Here is an 18,327-nt window from a genome sequence, read left to right as displayed (position 1 = left end):
GTGGGCCATCTGGTGGCCTCATGGAGGGCCCTCATTAGAATCTGGTATATACCTTCAGCTGCTCCCTACCTGTGGGGTGGTTGTAATTCCATTCTGGGCAGGTTAAGGGAAATGCTAGCTTGAATAGTGATAGGTTGGCCATTAGGCCCTAGAACTAGTTTCTGGGCAGTGGCCAAAATCTGCTCTCAATCCTTAGTTGTGCAAAGTACATATAAAAGCTGATGGCGATCATCTCAAGTGGGCTGGTGAGTATAATTACAGAATTTAGGAGGTCTAATAAGGTGGATGGTTTTTCAGATAATGTGGGGTTCTGCATCTTTCAATTGTCCTAATCACTAGTAGCAAAGGGTATATGAGACATGAAGTGATTGCCTGCTTGATCTGGTAGCCCGGCTGCCCAAAGGGGCAGGGCACCATAGTGCAATATGCCTGTCTCATGGTCCAGGACCGGGTGTGAAGGAGACTTGCCATGCCTTCCTTCCCTTCCCCTGGGCCTGATTCTGTGACAGCTATCTGTGGGGCAGGGGTAGGCGCTGGAGCATAGGAGGCAGGTAGAGATCTTCCTCTGTTAAAGAAGTGGGCAGAACTGCTGGCTTATGGTCCTTTAGCAGCCCTGCTTCTTTTACCTGCAGGAACCGGCAACAGGAAGATCATCAACTAAGGCATGGGGGCTTTCCACCAGATATTGCCAAGTGGTGATGTATGGGATCTCTCAGGATACCTAGGTTTCCCAAACAGGAAATCATCAAGCAGATAGATTGTAGGGAGGTGGAAGTTGTCCCCTTCTGGCCATTCTGTATTGAAGGTCAGTCATTCATTCCTGCAAAAGACAGTTTCCACATCTGTACAAGTAACCCCAGATTCTCTGCCTGGTGTCTGAAATCCTTGAAGTGTGACTTGACTAGGTCCAGTGTGATGAAACTCCCTGTCTGGTAGTATCTTTCAAGGAAGTATAAGAGGATGAACAAAACATACACATACAGAAACAAATTGGAGTTTGAAAAAGGAATAAAAAAGATGCAGATGGCAGCCTATCCTGTGACTGGGCTCTGCCAAATTGGGGTGACCCATCATTATATACCAAAACCAGAGTCTGATGAGAGCTTTCCAGCTCAGACAGACTGGTGCTCTCCAACTCCACTAGAATGGGGCCTTCCGGCTCCAATAGAAGGGGGTGTCTGGAGCATCCTTCGATTGCCCCACCACCACCAGAAGGGAGTTAACAGCATGTCTTTCCTGCCTCTATAGGCTTCCAGCTTTTGTCCAGACACTAGAACAGACTAAGACAAAGACTAGACAGAGACACACTCAGACTCACTGATTGGTAGAGAACAAAACATGCTCTCCTAAAATGATCTATTATTGGGCTAGGGGTCCTCAGTGCATCCCAGACAAACCCCCAAATGTAAGGGTCTGAGAAACACTGAAGACCCCAGACTAGAGTATTATGCAAAAATACAGAGCATTTATTCTGCAGAAAGAACCAGCATGTAGGGGCAATCATTTGTACAAAAATAGTGACTGTGAGAGGAGCAGGAATGCTTTTAAGCATAGCTAAGGAAATCCTAGGTTGTCTTAAACAGGCAGGTTAAGAAGGCAATAGTTATATTAATAAATTTTTGATCTGCCAAGGCTCTACTGTTTTCATCTTTGGACATACTTGGGTAAGTCTGGTCATGTTTTAGGGGGATTACTGGAACTGTCCTTTTTTGTTCACCAGCTAGAGATATTGTGGGGGCACCTCAGGCCTCTAATGTGTTCTCTCCCTCATACCTGCTGTGAAGGCTGTTGCTGACTAATGGCCCTTTGTTGGAAAAAAAACTTGTCTGCTCTTAGAAAAGCTGAAATCTAAATCTCAGCAGCAAGGACTGGGGCATTCAGGGCTGCATGGCAATAGCCTGTGTCAGAAAATTAAAAGGAAAGAAGAAAACCCTGCAGCCTATCAGTTAAATCTAGAATTTTGTGAGGAAGATTAACCGCAAAAACAAAATAAAACCTGCTAAGTGTGGTGGTGCATGAATTTAATCCCAGCACTAAGGAGGCAGGGGCAGGCAGATCTCTGAATTCAAGCACTGTCACTGTTGGACTTAGGAAACTCCTTTTTGACATAGAAACACCTGATCTTCTGGGACTGGAGTTAACAGATAGTTGTGGGCTGTCATGAGGATACTTAGAATTGAACCTAGGTCCTCTAGAAGAACAGCTAGGAATCATAACTGTGAAGCCACTTCTCCATCCCTTGTGTCTCATATTATAATGGAAAAACATTAAGACCTTGAAGACTTCTTGGCAGGGGTATCGGTTTTCTTATTCTAAGGAGAGTGGTTTTGTATTTTTGTTTTTTAATGTAATGATTGCAATTATCTGTGTTTTGATTTGGGGGGGTGTTTTGTTTTGACAGGGTTTCTCTGTGTAACAGCTCTGGCTGTTCTGGAACTTGCTATGTAGACCAACCAGACTGGACTTGAACTCACAGAGATCTACCTGCCTCTGCCGACCAAGTGCTGGGATTAAAGGCATGGGTCACATCAATTTTTCTGGGTATTTTTTTGTTTTTCTTTCTGACACAGGGTATCACTGTGTAGACCAGGCTGGCCTTGAATTTAAAGAGATCTACCTGCCTATGTTTCCTGAGTGCTCAGATTAAATTCATCTACACCAAGCCTGGCAGTTGTCTGTTGTTTTTTTAAACATTGTTATCACTTTTTCTGTGTATGAATGTATGTGTATATGTGTGTGTACATGTGTGTGTAGGTGCCTACTGAGGGCAAAAGATGTGGATCCCTTGAAGCTGGAGTAATAGGCAATTGTGAGCCACCTGACATGGGTGCTGGAATTTGAGCTCTAGTCTTCAAGATTGAGCAACAAGCACTCATAACTATTGAGACATCTATTTCCAGGTATCTTTTTTTTTAAAAAGACCAATCCTTCACCTTTAATTTATATGTATGAATGTTTTGCCTACATGTATGTTGTACACTACATGTGTGCCTTCTACCCAAGTAGGGCAGATGAGGTCATTGGACCTCCCTGGAACTGAAGTTACTAATGGTTGTGAACTACATTTTAGGTGTTGTGAATCAAGCTCAGGTCTTCGGCAAGAGCTGAAAGTGCCCGAAACCCCTGAGCCAACAAGCCATCTTACTTGTCTGTTTTTAACTCAAGTGTATAACCTGTAAGCTTCATTATTTTGCTCTATGTATTGCTAACATCTAGAAAACACAATTTAGTTTAAAAATGACATTTCTGGGAATTGATTTTTCTGGACTCAACTTCCTTCCTTCATTCATGTTAGCTGCCTACCACCTATACACATTTGCAGCCCCTGATTTAAGAACCCTTAGGCCAGCTGGGTGTTAGTGGCACACACCTTTAATCCCAGCACTCGGGAGGCAGAGGCAGGCAGATCTCTGTGAGTTCGAGGCCAGCCTGGTCTCTAGAGCAAGTGCCAGGGTAGGCTCCAAAGCTATACAGCAAAACCCTGTCTCAAAAACAAAACAAAACAAAACAAAACAAAAGAACCCTTAGGCCAGTGGTTCTCAACATTCCTAATGCTGCAGTCCTTTAATACAGTTCCTCATGTTGTGGTGATCCCAACCATAAAATTATTTTCATTGATACTTGATAATATCTGATATGTAGGATATCTGATAGGGAAAGGGTTGCTCTACCTAAAAGTGGTCACAACCTAGAGGGTGAGAACCACTGCCTTAGAATATCTTGTTTCAACTCCCCCTTTCCCAATGTGTGTCTTAAGCTTTCCTTCAAGATGGAAGGTTTTAATCTTGGAAGAAAGTGCTATACAAGGTCAGAAAATAATATCATCTTATGAAATTACTTTAAATAATTTATTTTGCTGTTTTCCATTGTCCTGTCTGAAGATATAAATGGCTGTAATAATTATGCCACTGACAGGCTCACAGCCTAATTATACTTTATGGCCTGGTGTTTATTATATTGATCAGAAAAATGGATGTTCCCCAGTTGCTTGTATTAGAGAGATAACATACTTGGTGTGAAAGAAAGTATTTTTCAAATAAGAATTCATGTTCTGCCATATGACGAACTGTGTTTTGGCCCAAGTTAATTAAAAAAAAAGTTTGAAGCTTCAGTTGTCCATATGTAAAGGAAGGAAGGGGGATTAATTATATAATATTCATCTCAACAGGATTAGAAGGTTAAACAAGGTAACTCACTATGTAGCCCAAGCTAGCATTGAGTTCACTATATATCCCAGGCATTTCTCTAGCCTCAGACTCCTGAGAGCTGGACTTATAAGCACATGCAACTATGCCCAGCTGAGATATGTCTTAAATTGTGTAGTCTAGAGTCTGTATTGAATATCAGTCTCTATAACATCAGCTCCACGAGAGCAGGGATTTTCTCTTTGGTTCAGTGCTATATCCACCACATGTAGATCCATGCTGGATGTAGTCAATACTGGTTGTGGACTCAGCTTAAGTACAATAACACGTTTCACTACAATACCAATGTGTGGAATTAGTAGTGACGTGAGACAGTCTTGAGTGAAGTGAATGAGAACAGCAGCTGCATGGACATGTTATCTGTTGGGTTCTCTGCTTTCCCCCAGGTTAGAGAAGAGCTGCAATCACATTTGAAGTTCCTTTTGGAATCCACATACAAAATCTGTAGTTATCTGTCCCACAGCAGTGCACACTATCTAACTCCTGGATGGAAAAGGATCTGGAAGGAAGGAAAAACAAAAACATTTTTGAGATAAGATGTCACTGTGTAGCCCCGGCAGACTTGGGACTTGCTGTGTAGACCAGGCTGGCCTTGAGCTCATAAAGATCTACCTGCTTATGCTGGAATTAAAAGCATATGTCTTCATGGCCAGCACAAAACAGAATTTATTATCTTACTTAGAATTCCTTCTGATTGATGGTGAAAACCTTTCTAATGGCAAATAAGGCCATTAATCCTGCATGTCAGTATTTTCTCAATATTTTGAAGCATTTTCATAATGTATCCCTTGATCATTGGCAGAATGACTTTTCTACCAAGTCCACAAACCATCAAACTAGTCTAAAGCACTCTCACCAGCTACTGCATTGCTATCACAATTCTCATCTCATTCATCATTTGCCCAGTCCTCATCTTCCAGATTCACCACCATCACCAACATCCGAGGAATCGTATGTACAACATTAGCATACTTTCTTCCTCCCTCCCTCCCTCCTGCTCTTCCTCATCCCTTTCTCTTGTTCATTTGTTCACAGAGTCTTCCTATGTAGCCCTGGAACTCATTGAGTAGATCAGTCTGGCCTTGAACTCACAGAGATCCCTGTCTCAACTTTTTGAGTGTTGGGATTAAAGACAGGCACTGCCATGCTAGACCTCACCTCCTCAACATAGCAGCTGAAGTCTCAGGGTCTTGATCACTCCAAGGGTGGGTTGGTACTGCTGAGTTTCTTTGCATGTTAGATTTAGTTGTAGAATTGCTTTCAAGTGAGGGAGTAAATATCTTGAAACGGTATCTGCAATCTCAATGAGGGACTTTAGGATCAGCATCATTTTCATAGCATGAGTCATTAAGTCTACATCATTTTTTAACATAATGATTATTTACAGGTATAGCTGCAGATGTAGCTCTGTTGAGAGGTAACTTTATCAGAGTGTGCACATACAGACAAAAACCAAAAGGCTTTTCAAGACAGGGTTTCTCTGAGTAACAGCCCTGGCTGTCCTGGAACTAACTTTGTAGACCCGGATTTGGTTCCCAGTACACACATGGAAGCTCACAACAATCTAGAACTCCAGATTCAGAAGACCCACCACCTCTTCTGGCCTCTGCAGGGGAGTGCTTGCACATGGTGCCCAGACATGCAGCCAGACAAAACACCCAAGTATATAAACAGTTTTTTTTCCACAATGAGAAATTAGCCACTGTCACACTATCTTGTCTTTAGGGTCTAGGTCTGTAGCTCTAGCTGACCTCAAATTTGTGATCTTTTTGCCTATACATCTAAGTGCTAAATTACAGATGTGGACCACCATATGCAGCTTGAAAAAAAATTAATTTCTCCCCCATCGTAGGCAAGTACCATAAGTTATAGCCCAAGCCCATGTCATGGTTTTGATTTTTGATGGTCTTATTATGTTACGCATGTTAACCTGAAACTGGATCTATAGTACAACCATGTCTTGAACTTGTAATCCTTCGGGCTCAGCATCTCAGTAAATGCTATAGAGGTCTGTGCCATCAGGCCAAGTAAAAGAAATTCTTGAAGTGAGATTTAAAGAATTTCTTGGCTTTTGTGGACATAGCCATTTGAATCCATGCTCTACTTTAAAAAAAATATTCATACATCACAAAATTCACCATTGTAAAGTGTGTGGGTTGGTACATTTGCTGTTGTGCAGCTGTTAGTGTCATCTAATTCTGCATCACTGTTAACACCCATTTGCAACCACTGTTTCCTATTTCCAATTAGTCATCAATCTTTTTTTCCATCTCTATAGATTTATCTATTCCAGATGTTCCTTATAAAAGGAGTCATACAATTTGGCTTTTGTGTCTGGCTTATTTTCCTTGCACAGTGTTTTATTCATTTTGGGGGTGGTGTTGTTTTGCTATTTGGAGACAGGGTATTAATACCTAGCCCAGGTATTAAACCTTAAACTCGTGATCCTGCTACATCTCCCTCAGTGCTAGGGTTACAGGTGTGTACTGCAAGACTTGCCTTCACATGTGTTCAAGATCCCTTGACATTGTATCATGTACAGACCTTTTATTCTATTTTGTAGCTGAATAATGGTCTCACACACACACACACACACATATATATATATATATATATATATATTATATATGTATATATACATACATATATGGATATATATAATTATGCCACATTTTTATTATTATTCATTGTTGGACATTTAAGTTGTCATGTTGTGGCTATTTAGAATAAGACTTATGACTATTCATGTACTATTTTTGGTACAGTCATATTTTCAAAATTCCTTTTTAAAAGACTCATTTATTTTTTTATGTGTATGTGTGTCTGCCTGTGTGGGCTCATGTGAACTACGTGCAGGAGCACACAGATTCAGGAAGAGAGCATCTGATCTCTTGGAACTGGAGTTATGGGCACTTGTAAGTTGCCTGATTGGGCCTGGGAACTGAATCCACTTCTCTGCAAGAGTAATAAGAACTCTTGATTGCTGAGCCATCTACCAAGGCCTAATGTTAATTCTCTCTCTTTTTTTTTCCCAAGACAGGGTTTCTCTATGTTGTTTTGAAGCCTGTCCTGGAACTCGCTCTGTAGACCAGGATGGCCTCGAACTCACAGAGATCCGCCTGCCTCTGCCTCCCGAATGCTGGGATTAAAGGCGTGCACCACCAACACCCGTCAAAATGCATAGCCCAAGCTGGCCTCAAATTCGTGATCCTCCTGCTTCTGCTTCCTTCAGCAAATCCTACTGGCATGTGCCACCACAAGCAGCATAATTTTAATTCTTTTGAGTTATGTCTTCCTGTGAAGTTACTAGATTGTGAGATAACTGTTTAGTCTGTTATAGGAAATAACTTTATTCGTTAACTGTTTGAGGACCTTCTAGACTCTTTTCCAAAGTGGCTGCACTAGTTTACATATCTACACCCTCCTCTCTGTGTCTATCTCTCTCTCTCTCTCTCTCTCTCTCTCTCTCTCTCTCTCTCTCTCTCTCTCTCTCGTGTGTGGTCTGTTTTTTTAGTTTTATTTTGTTTGGAGATAAGGTCTCAGGTGCAGGGGTAGTTTCTCTATGTCTCTGGAGTCATTCACAAATAACTACATGGAAACTTCTTAATTATAAGTGTTTGGCTAATAGCTAAGGCTTGTTACTAGCTAACTCTTAAACTATTAATTAATTAACCCATTTCTATTAATCTACATTCTGCCACATGGCCTTACTTCTCTTCCATCTTGCACCCCGTATTTTTTCTCTGGGTCTCACTGGAGACTCCTCTGACTCCACCCTTCTTCTTCCCAGTGTCCTTAGTCTGGTTTCCTGCCTAACCTTGTCCTGCCCAGCTATTGGCCAGTCATCTTCTTTATTAAATCAATCACAGTGTAGTTTATACAGTGTACAGAAGGATTATTCCACAGCATTTCCCCCTTTTTGTCTAAATAAAAAAGGAAGGTTTTAACTTTAACATGGTAAAATTATATACAACAAAAATTATCAAATAAGAATTGCAGTTACAATATCCAGTCCATTTGTATTTGGCAAAATCAGAGAAAATATTCTATTATCTATCTTTGTGAGTCTAAAGTTTCATATATAATTTACCTTTTTATCATAACTTTACATCTAATTTTTTAGCCTTTAGCTCCAACAAAGCCCCAAGATGGGTGAAATGTTACATAATGACAGGGACATCTGACTCCCTGGACAGTCACCCTAGGTTCTTCTGTAATGTTGGGCATCCAACTTTGGTCTACAGGCCTGGTATATCTGACAGACATTTATGAAAAGTAGGGAAATTTGAAGAACTGTCCGACCTTGTCTTGGCAAAGTTTGGCAGTTGCTTTCTTTTGCATCCTGATGGATCAGTTTGGACAGTATATTGTCAGCGATTGAGGCAAGGGCAGTTTCTTTGCCCAAATGGCCAGCTTTTGTCATAAAGAAAACAAACTCCATATAGAGTTTCTTTGATGCCCATAATTTTCTCTGAAGTAGGTTGGTGTTCCCAGGGGCATACATGTCTCACTGTCATGAAAAGCCTTAGGTTGTTAAACATATTAAATGCCATATTCTGTAGTTCTGCGAAGTATTTGAAGACTATCTCTGTATATGAACTTGAAAACATGTAACATGACTATAAATTTAACTATTATAGATGACTAAATATTAATCTGTATTTCCTTCTTTTTGTTTTTGTTTTTTGGTTTTTTTGGTTACACAGAGACCCAGGGTTTCTCTGTGTAACAGTCCTGGCTATCCTGAAACTCTCTTTGTGGACCAGGCTGGCCTCAAACTCACAGAGATCCACCTGCCTCTGCCTCCCAAGTGCTGGGATTAAAGGTGTGCACCACCACCACTCAGCTGTATTTCTTAATTATACATTACATTTTTAAATGAGTTGTATAAACTCAATAATCCAAACAAGAGTAGAAACATACATGTATACCAATGTTAAATATTTTGAGATTAATAGTTGTTTGGATTAAAGTTGATTCAATAATCTACCCTTTTATTATATCATTTCAACCCCCCCTCTTTTTTCAGAACAAGATCCCTGAATCTAAACTCCTTTGTTCAGCTTTTGTTTCTGACCATTACCAATAACAGCTTGTAACCATCCCCTCTTAAATGGTAACAAACATCCATAATCAATATTTTGGGAATGTGAGCATCTGTAGCATGAAAAATAAAAGACCCAGAGACTGATATTGAGGTTCAAGCTTCAAGCTGAAGATCATAAAAGCCGAGTAGCCAAGTCACTAGCTCTTACCAGTACACCTCAGGTTAAAAGGGCTATCTGATCCTTCTGCTTCTCCTCAGTGTGGCTGGAGAATCATGAAACTGAATGTCTTCCTATACTCAATGTGGCTGGAAAATGAATGCTCAATACTGAGACCTTGCTCCTGTCTTATTTACCTCTCATGAGCCCTGGGATTAAAGGTGTGAGCGTAATTCTCTTTTTTACTGATTCACTCTAATGTATCCCTTGGTGGCCTTGAACTAACAGACATCTGTCTGCCTTTATCTCCTGAGTTCTGGGATTAAAGGTGTGTGCCATTAACTCTTGACTGCTATAGCTTGTTGTTGACTTTGCTCTCTGAATATATCATAATAATATATCATCAAAAATCCATTTTTTGATTAATACCAAAAGAAAAACTACTAACATAAGAAAACTATATACAATACAGTAAGTATATACAATATATACAGGCAATAAGTCAACAGTGTCTAGTCCATTTGCATTTGACAAATGTTGAGAAAATATCTAGTTCATTTGCAGGCATCATTCTCTAGACTACTTCCTGTATCTTTGGGGAACCTTGAGAAAATTGGGATAATAATGAAGTCCTGGCTAAAGTAGTCCCTGAGGTTGGGCCATCTCAGCCAGCAGCCTTGAAGGTGTTTCATATGCAGAATGTTTAGGAGACTGAAACAGGCATTTTGAAATGCTGGATCACTCGTGTTTGTTCCCCTTGTTCTGAAAATACACAAACTGTTTTTTTTTCTTTTCAATGGAATTTATTACATGAAGGAAAGACAAATAGAAATTGGTCAAATAAATATTGGATAATGAAAAACCAAATTTCCCCAAACTGATTGTCTCATTTTCCTCACAACTTTCTGAAACCTAGTCAGGTGATTAATTTGTGAAAATTGTTTTGTTAAATATACAAACTGTTAAAGGTAATGTACAAGTATGGGATATGTGATGTGCACAAGTCAGTTAAGATGATTGTTTTGTTTTATGTCTGAGCAGGTAAAATATGCATAACGTGTCTTGTAGTTTTTCTAGGTTTATTTTTTATTAGGTTTATAGTCAGGATTTCAGGGGGTCTTTCCCAATCAGACCTGATTTTCTTTAACCTAGAATGAATCCACAGGTTTTCGTTTCCTGTGGAAATAAAAGCATAACCTCTCCCCTAAAGCAACACATCTTTTTACTTAAACTTTCAAGTCAAGATATTTTAAAAGTATATAAATTGGTTTAAACTAGCAGCTTTTATGATCCAGTGTCTCTTAGCAGCCAAAAAATTCAAAGACAACACAACAATAAGCAGGATCCAGACTCTCTGTGTATTTCCCATCTTTTCAAGGCTTTTTTCTTTTATGTTACTTTACACCTTTTTTTTAAAAGACTTTATTATTTAAAATTATATATTTCTTTTTTATAACTGTATTCTTTTTCTTTTCTCTCCTAAGCCTTTGTACATTTTAAAACACACTGTAACCTGTTAAGAGGGTTTTTCCATCAGTAAAAAAATCTGTCTTTACTGTTTATTTGTAATCTTTTTCTGACTGCATAAGTCTTTAAACTGCTAAGTGGAGTGGCTAGGACTTCTGCCTCTGTTTTGGTGGATGGCTTTTCCCTGCTTGGTTCCCTGAGTACCTAGCCTCATGGAAGAGTTACCAGTGAGAGCCCTGTTTACTGCCCCAACTCTGGGGAGTTTTGGGGTCCATACTGCCACTGAGTAGTACATCGCCCACTGCTCATAAACCCCATTTAAGTGTTCAGAGCCCTGCCTGTGTTTACAGCAAGCACAAGCCAGGAAGCCACCTCTTAAGGAGCCATGTCTCTGTTCTCTAGTAAACAGAGCCTACCCAAAAAAGGTGGTTACTAAGAAGTTGCATTTGACTCGATTTTTGTGTGTTTGGACCCCCCCCCTTTTTTTTAAAGCTTTCTTAGGTCTTATGTTGATGTAGGTTCCAGATATTTGGGCGCCATTTATAAAACATTTCTCTCACTCTGCCACATCTGGAGTTAAATGTATCTGTAGGTATAAATATGTCATAATCCTTTTTGGTTCCTTTTCCTAGATATAAAATTAGTACTAGCTTTGCTTTGCTTTCTGCTTATTGGTACTTTTGCCCTTATTTGACCTCATGTGTGACATGATTATCAACAGTGATTAAACTCTTTCTACATTCTACCAAAAGTTTAATGTATTGAAACACCTGTTATATTCCAGAAAATCATTGTTCCTTTATAACTTAAAAGAAAGATAGATCAAATGAACTAGGCATGATGGTACATCCCTTAATGTGAGCGAGTCCTCGGGAGGCAGAGGCAGGCAGATTTCTATAAGGTTGAGGCTAGCTTGGTCTATATAGTGAGTTCCAGGCCAGCCAGACCTACGTAGTGAGACCCTGTCTCAAAATAGCAACAGCAGCAACTACAATAACAAACCATAGGTCTGTTGAGTTCAAAATATTATTAAGATCTATAGACTGTAGAACATAGTCCAGGCTTTGCTCTTTCTAGCTTTCTGACTTTGGAGATAAATGCCTCAGAAGATTTTTTACATATAAATGAATTAATGAATATCAAGTATAAAGGTATATTGCTTTTCACATAGTACACAAGATCTGTTAGTCATTGTCATTAGCATGTATCACTATGTACTAGGATGGAGCCTGAATGATGGAGCCAATAATGGTGGAGCCAGAAATGCAGTGATAAAGTCTCTGTGATAAAAACAAAACAAAACAACAACAACAAAAAAACACTTAGTCTGGTGGAGCCAGTGTACAGATAACTTTGGTGTGCTTCATTCACACTAAATAGAGCATGTGCAGGAAAGGTACTTAATAGTCTTTCTTTGTTTCCATGAAAAATAGTGCCGTTTTGGAGTATTCTTGGTACCAGCGGTGATATGTATTCTGGAGTCAGTTCAGCTTCTGTTGTATCTCATTCATACAGCTTTGAGCTCGCCAACCTTTTGCAGCTTAGTTTATCTATTTTTAAAATGAGGTAAAGTTTCTGACCCTTGTTTAATAGAAATAATAATCTCTGTGGGTTTTCTCTGGGGAACCCTATGAGAAACCTCCCTGGTGGAAGTACCCTCCTTTGTTCAGATGCTCCTAATTGGCGGGGGGGGGGGGGAAGGCAAGAACTGTAAAAGGGAGGTGGTGGTATTCTGGACCTGGGCTCGGTTTCTAGCACCCATTTGGGGCAGTTTACAGCTGCTTAAAGCTCCAGTTCCAGTGACCTCTTCTGACTTCTATGGGCACCTCCATGCACTGGTGCATAGTTATATGTTCACACATATATATAAAATAAGTAAATGTTTTTAAAAATTGATAGGTGAGGGCTGGAAAGATGGCTCAGCAATTAAGAGCAGTGGCTGCTCTTCCAGAGGACCCAGGTTGCAGTTCACAACTGTCTGTAACTCCAGTTCCAGGGGACCTGACACCATCACACAGACATACATGCTGGCAAGACACCAATGTACATAAAAAATTGATGAACTAGGATTACTGTTTTCACTTCTAAGTACTTTCATTCATATATACTTCACCATGATTGTTGTGATAAGAGTATATAGGTAGAATGTGCACAGCAGATAGCTACTGGGCAATAAGCAATGATTTCCATGCTTTTTTTTTTTTTTTTTTGGTTTTTCAGGACAGGGTTTCCCTGTGTAGCTTTGGAGCCTGCCCTGGAACTCACTTTATAAAAACCAGGCTGGTCTCGAACTCATAGAGATCTACCTGCCTTTGCCTCCCAAGTGCTGGGAATAAAGATGTGTGCCACCAATGCCCAGCATGATTTCCATGCTTTTTAATGAAGATAACTGTTATGGCTTTAAGCAAAAACTTAAGTAATATATTATTATATTAAGTAATTACTATAGTATATATTAAGTAATAGTTTATTTATTTCACAATTTAAAGGTTGGGCAGTTAGAAAACACAGGTACAGGCCTAATCATGTTCTAAGATGTTATAGTTTGTTTGTTTTTTCTTTTCTGCCGAAGATAATCTCAAATTTTTTCATTATAAATTAGGTACTACCCTTCGTGATTTCTAATTTTGTAGGTGTAAATAGATCAGTTTCTGTGTCATTACATGTTCTCTTTTTCTTCTTTCCTAGGTCTTTCAGAGCCTTGAGGACCACCATTTGGAAGTGGTGGCTTTTTTCAGAGAGAATGGCTTTCATGGCCTTCTTGCTCATGACTCCGAGTATGCGCTCTACAATATTCCATCTTACTACAGTTCCCATGCGCTGAAGCTCAGCTGGAATGGGAAGAACCTTACAACCAACCAGTTCCTGATGCAGGAAGTGGCCAAGCAGCTGGGCTTGAAGAGAATGAATTTTCCCATATTCGCTGCACTACTAGGTAAGTAGTCTAAAACACAGAATCCAGTGTTTGGTAAAGTTTCTTCTTGCATTGATAAGATATGCAGACTAGAGTGATTTAGCCTGGCAATATTAAGTTTGCTTTTTTAGAGTCCTTTTGCTGGTTTAGGATGTAGCTCAGTTGATAGTGTGCTTATTTAGTGTGCATCTGGCCTTGTGTTCAATCCTAGAGCCACATATGTAGATGCCTATAATTCTAGCACTCAGGGGTTAGAGACAGAGGATCAGAAGTTTATGATCATCCTTGGACAAATAGTCAAGGCCAACCTGTGCTATATGAGAAAGGCCTTGTCTCAAAAACAACATATAAAATTCTCACATCATATAATGCTGTGGAAAAGCAGTATGCAGTCAGGGATTCTAGCAGACCATCCAAAAAACTCAGTATGTTATGATCATATTAACTTGTGGTAAGAATTTGACCATACAAATGTTAGTTATGAATATAAGAGCATCTTTTTTCATTTTTTTGAGACAGGGTCTCACTGTGTAGCCCTAGCTGTCCTGGAACTTACTTTGTAGACCAGGCTGGCCACGAATTCTATTCCAGAACTTACATACAGAGTCCTGTGTTTCACTAGTTCTAGTGACCTTTGCTTCTCCACTCAGACTAGCAGCAATTCTTTTTTAAAAGGTCTAGATTTAGACCAAGAAGATGTGTGGACTATGTTTTTCTCTGTTTTTTGTTACGGGTATTTCGGCAAAATTCATTTGCAGTGGAAAGCCTATATCCACTACTTGGACGCTGCCATTGACATTTGATAGCAGTTGCTTTCTCATGTACGCATCTAGTTCTCTATGCACCCACCTATCTGGTTTTCTTTTCTTTCTTTTCTTTTTTGTTGTTTTGTTTTTCTTCTGGATCTCACTGTGTAGCTTAGACTGACTTCAATCATAAGATTCTCCTGCCTTATCCTTCCTAATGCTGGCATTGCAGGCACGTATCATTACATCCAACTTTCAGGCTTTCTTTTAAAGATGCATCTCAAAGTAAATTATGGAATTGATATTTTAAATTGGTTTTCCAAGTATTGACAGCATGAACATTAATAGACTAGTATAGTTGTGACCTCTGCCCTCTAAGCACAAAGAACATCATTTTGGATAATCTAATTGAATCAGCCAAGTTATAGAATTAGATTTTGTGCAAATCACTGAAGTCATGCTTCCCTGGATTCATTTTCTTCATCTCAGAAATGAAAATAGTCCTGTGGTGTTATTCATGAAGTTAAGTGAGATGAGATACAGAAAGTGCTCTGTACTTTTTACGTGGTCAATAATTTGCTATTATAAAATAAAAGCAGCACAATTCGGTAACAGTTACCTGTTACCTGTGATAATGAGTAGTACCATGCACTGTAGAGTCAGACAGTCCTAATTTTCTGTTCTAGTATAGGCCTACCTTGGGCCAAGTCACTAAGTTCATTTGAATCTCAGCTTCCTTGTCTATAAAATGGAGATAAAACTATGAGGCTTGATCATTATAAAGGAGACATATGTAATACATACAGTACAGAGCAGGTGACCAGCATGTGTATAGCTACTATAATTAATTATTACATTGATAATATGGGCTTACTGGTGTTATGGTGCATGCCTTTAATACCAGCACTTGGAAAGCAGAGGCAGGTGAACCTGTGAGTTGGAAACCAGGTTGGACTGTATATCAAGTCCCAGGCAACCCAGAGATATATAGTGAGACCTGTCTCAAAAATAAAAAGAATAGAGGTCTGTGCTTAATCCACTTATTTCCTCTCCCAGAAGGATCCACTTTTTGACTGAAAAAGATCTAAGCAAACATTTGTACAGTGAATAAATGAAATATATATTTTATAGGTAACCACATTCTACCAGATGAAGACTTGGCTGCTTTTCACTGGAGCCTTTTGGGACCAGAGCATCCTCTTGCGTCACTTAAGGTAATATGCCCTATTTTGTCCCTGTACATTTAGGAGACATCAAGTTTTAATTAAACTGTGATGGAGTAAAATAGTTGTCTTTCATTAGATTTATTAAAATCTTTCTTTTTAAAGTCTTTTTGTTTATTTGTTTTGAGACTGTATTTTAATTATAACATTTCTCCCTTCCCTTTCCTCCCTTTAAACCCTCTCATATATCCCTATCCACTCATCCTTCAAATTCATGGCCCTCCTTTTTTTCAACAATTGTTATTGCATGTACACATGTATTTGTATACACACATATTTTCCTAAATATAGCCTGGTAAGTTCATATAATGCTACCTGAATGTATGTTTTCAGCTGACAGTTTGGCACCCGATAACCAATTGTGCTCTTCCCTGAGGAGGACCTCCTCTACCATTCCCAGATTTCCTTACTTGCCTGTAGTTCTTTATGTAGGGTTGTGGCCTCATGGGCTTTTCCCCATGCAGTCTGGAATGTCCTTTAGGGTCCTCTTCCATTATATTTAAACTATTTCACATAAAATACCGATCAAGAAGGTGGTTGTACTTGGCATGTGCTGATTCCTGATATTCCAAAATGTGGGAAACTTGACTACATAATTTGTGGTAGTGTGGAACTGTGTTCACACTCTCCCCTTAATACAAAGTAAAACTATATTTTATATGCAGATAAAAATTAGTTTTGATACTACCCATAACATAAGAATTCATATAAAGTGGCTGAGAAATATACCCCAATAGTGAAAAAATGAGTAGAAGACTGAATCATAAAGTTGACAAAAGCAGAATTACAGTGGCTAATCATATGACTAGATGCTCATCCTCACTAATGACCAGACATGTACACCAGATGAGTGATGTGGTCATTTTTGTTAATGCTAAACCATTAAATGAGTTCACTGCTATGCAGCCTCTAGAAGACCTGATACCCTTTGGCATCAAGATGATGGTGTAAATTGCTGATATTACATTTCCTGTTTGTTACTGTCTTAGATAACGATTTTATACCTTCTCCCCCTTCAGCCTCTAATACTTTCTCCTCATTGGGCAGAGAATTTCTATGAACTTCAATTTCTGCGTCACTGCCCCACATTTAATCTGTGTGTTTCTGTGTTCTGTTAATGTCCTGATGACTGTGGCTGACTTGACCATGTCCCATGTAAGGCAAGATCTTCCATTTATAAAGGTCCTATTCCCTTCTGCCTGTTTAAAGATACTAGTTCAACAGTTCTCCTTTCTCCTGCATTGTCCAGTTTTTCTCTCTTCATTGGTTATTTCCCATTTGATGTATAATCACGGTCCTTTTTAGGAGTTTCTGTGTATTTTTTTCAATTTAAATATACTTATTTTATATGCATGGGCACTTTGTCTGCATGTATGTCTATTCACTATGTGTGCATAGAAGCCAAGAGCGGGCACAACATCCCTTGGGACTGAAGTTACAGATGGTTGTGAGCTGCTATATAGATGATGGGTATTGAACCTGACTCCTCTGGAAGAACATCCAGTGCTCTTAACCTCTGAGCTATGTCTGTAGCCCCAATCCTTTTTTTTTTAATTGAAGATAAGCTCTGATACCAATTAGCCTTGAACTAAAAATTCTCCGGCTTCAGCCTGAGTTCTAAGATTATAAGCATATGCTACTATGGATGGCTGTGCATGATTCAGGTTTAAAAATAAAATCCGTGTGTGTGTGTGTGTGTGTGTGTGTGTGTGTGTGTGTGTGTGTGTGTGTGTGTGTGTTCGTGTTCCTAGCACTGGGATTACAGATGTGTGCTACCAATATCCGACTTTTTATACAAGTACTTTGGATCCAAGCTCAGGTTTTTGTGTTTGTCCAGCAAGCTTTGCCAATTAAGCATCTGTCCAGGCCCAAACCCACTCTTGACCTTACTCCCTGCCACCTAAGGTATTATTTTTCTTCTTACACTATATTCTTCTAAAGTATCATCTAGGGGCTAGGGGTGGAGGTTGGCTCCATTGCTAAAATACCTGCTATACAAACATAAGTAGTTTAGTCCCCAGAAAAGAAAAACAAAACAACGAAAGCAGGGATGGTGGCACATGCTTATAATTGTAGCTCTGGAGAAGTGGAAACAGGAAACTCAGGGTTTTCTGGCCAACCAGCCTCGCTTAACTAGTGAGCCCTGGATCCTAATCAGAGACCTTGTCTCAAAATACAAAGTGAATGACTACCAAAGAGTGTTGCTGACCTCTTTCCTACACACACACACACACACACACACACACACACACACACACACACACGGGGGAGGAGGGCTGTACTTGACCTGTTTGCTATCCTTCTGCCTCTGTAATCTGATTTTTCTGAAATTGCCTTTAATAAAGTTACCAATAAACCCAATAGCCAGCTCTCTGTTTTCATTTCACTTACTAGTCTCCTAACCATTCAGTTATCACTCCAACCCATTTGTTGATAGTTTTCATAAAGTTTTCTAAAAGTAAATTTTTAAGTTGGAGGTGTAGCTCAGTGACAGAGGGCTTGGCTAGCACATGTGAGATCTGGGTTCAGTCTCTAGTACTGCCAAAAAAGTGTAAGATTTAGGAACTT

At 39.4% G+C, this 18,327-nt stretch overlaps 1 protein-coding gene across 7 annotated transcripts in view; it reads left to right on the top strand.

The window, feature by feature from the left end:
* The window catches only part of Fam120c (family with sequence similarity 120C), a 141,542-nt gene that overhangs the window by 31,460 nt on the left and 91,755 nt on the right, over positions 1 to 18,327 (top strand). For all 7 annotated transcript variants that reach the window (XM_027432175.2, XM_027432174.2, XM_027432173.2 and 4 more), the window contains exons 2-3: positions 13,565 to 13,811; positions 15,668 to 15,750. In XM_027432175.2, the coding sequence (XP_027287976.1) occupies positions 13,565 to 13,811; positions 15,668 to 15,750 (330 nt within the window). The remainder of the gene's footprint in view (positions 1 to 13,564; positions 13,812 to 15,667; positions 15,751 to 18,327) is intronic.

Source organism: Cricetulus griseus, chromosome X, assembly GCF_003668045.3.
Source record: "Cricetulus griseus strain 17A/GY chromosome X, alternate assembly CriGri-PICRH-1.0, whole genome shotgun sequence".
Lineage (NCBI taxonomy): Eukaryota > Metazoa > Chordata > Mammalia > Rodentia > Cricetidae > Cricetulus > Cricetulus griseus.
The sequence above is the reverse complement of the archived record's forward strand: the minus strand, read 5'-3'. Positions and strand labels throughout refer to the sequence as shown.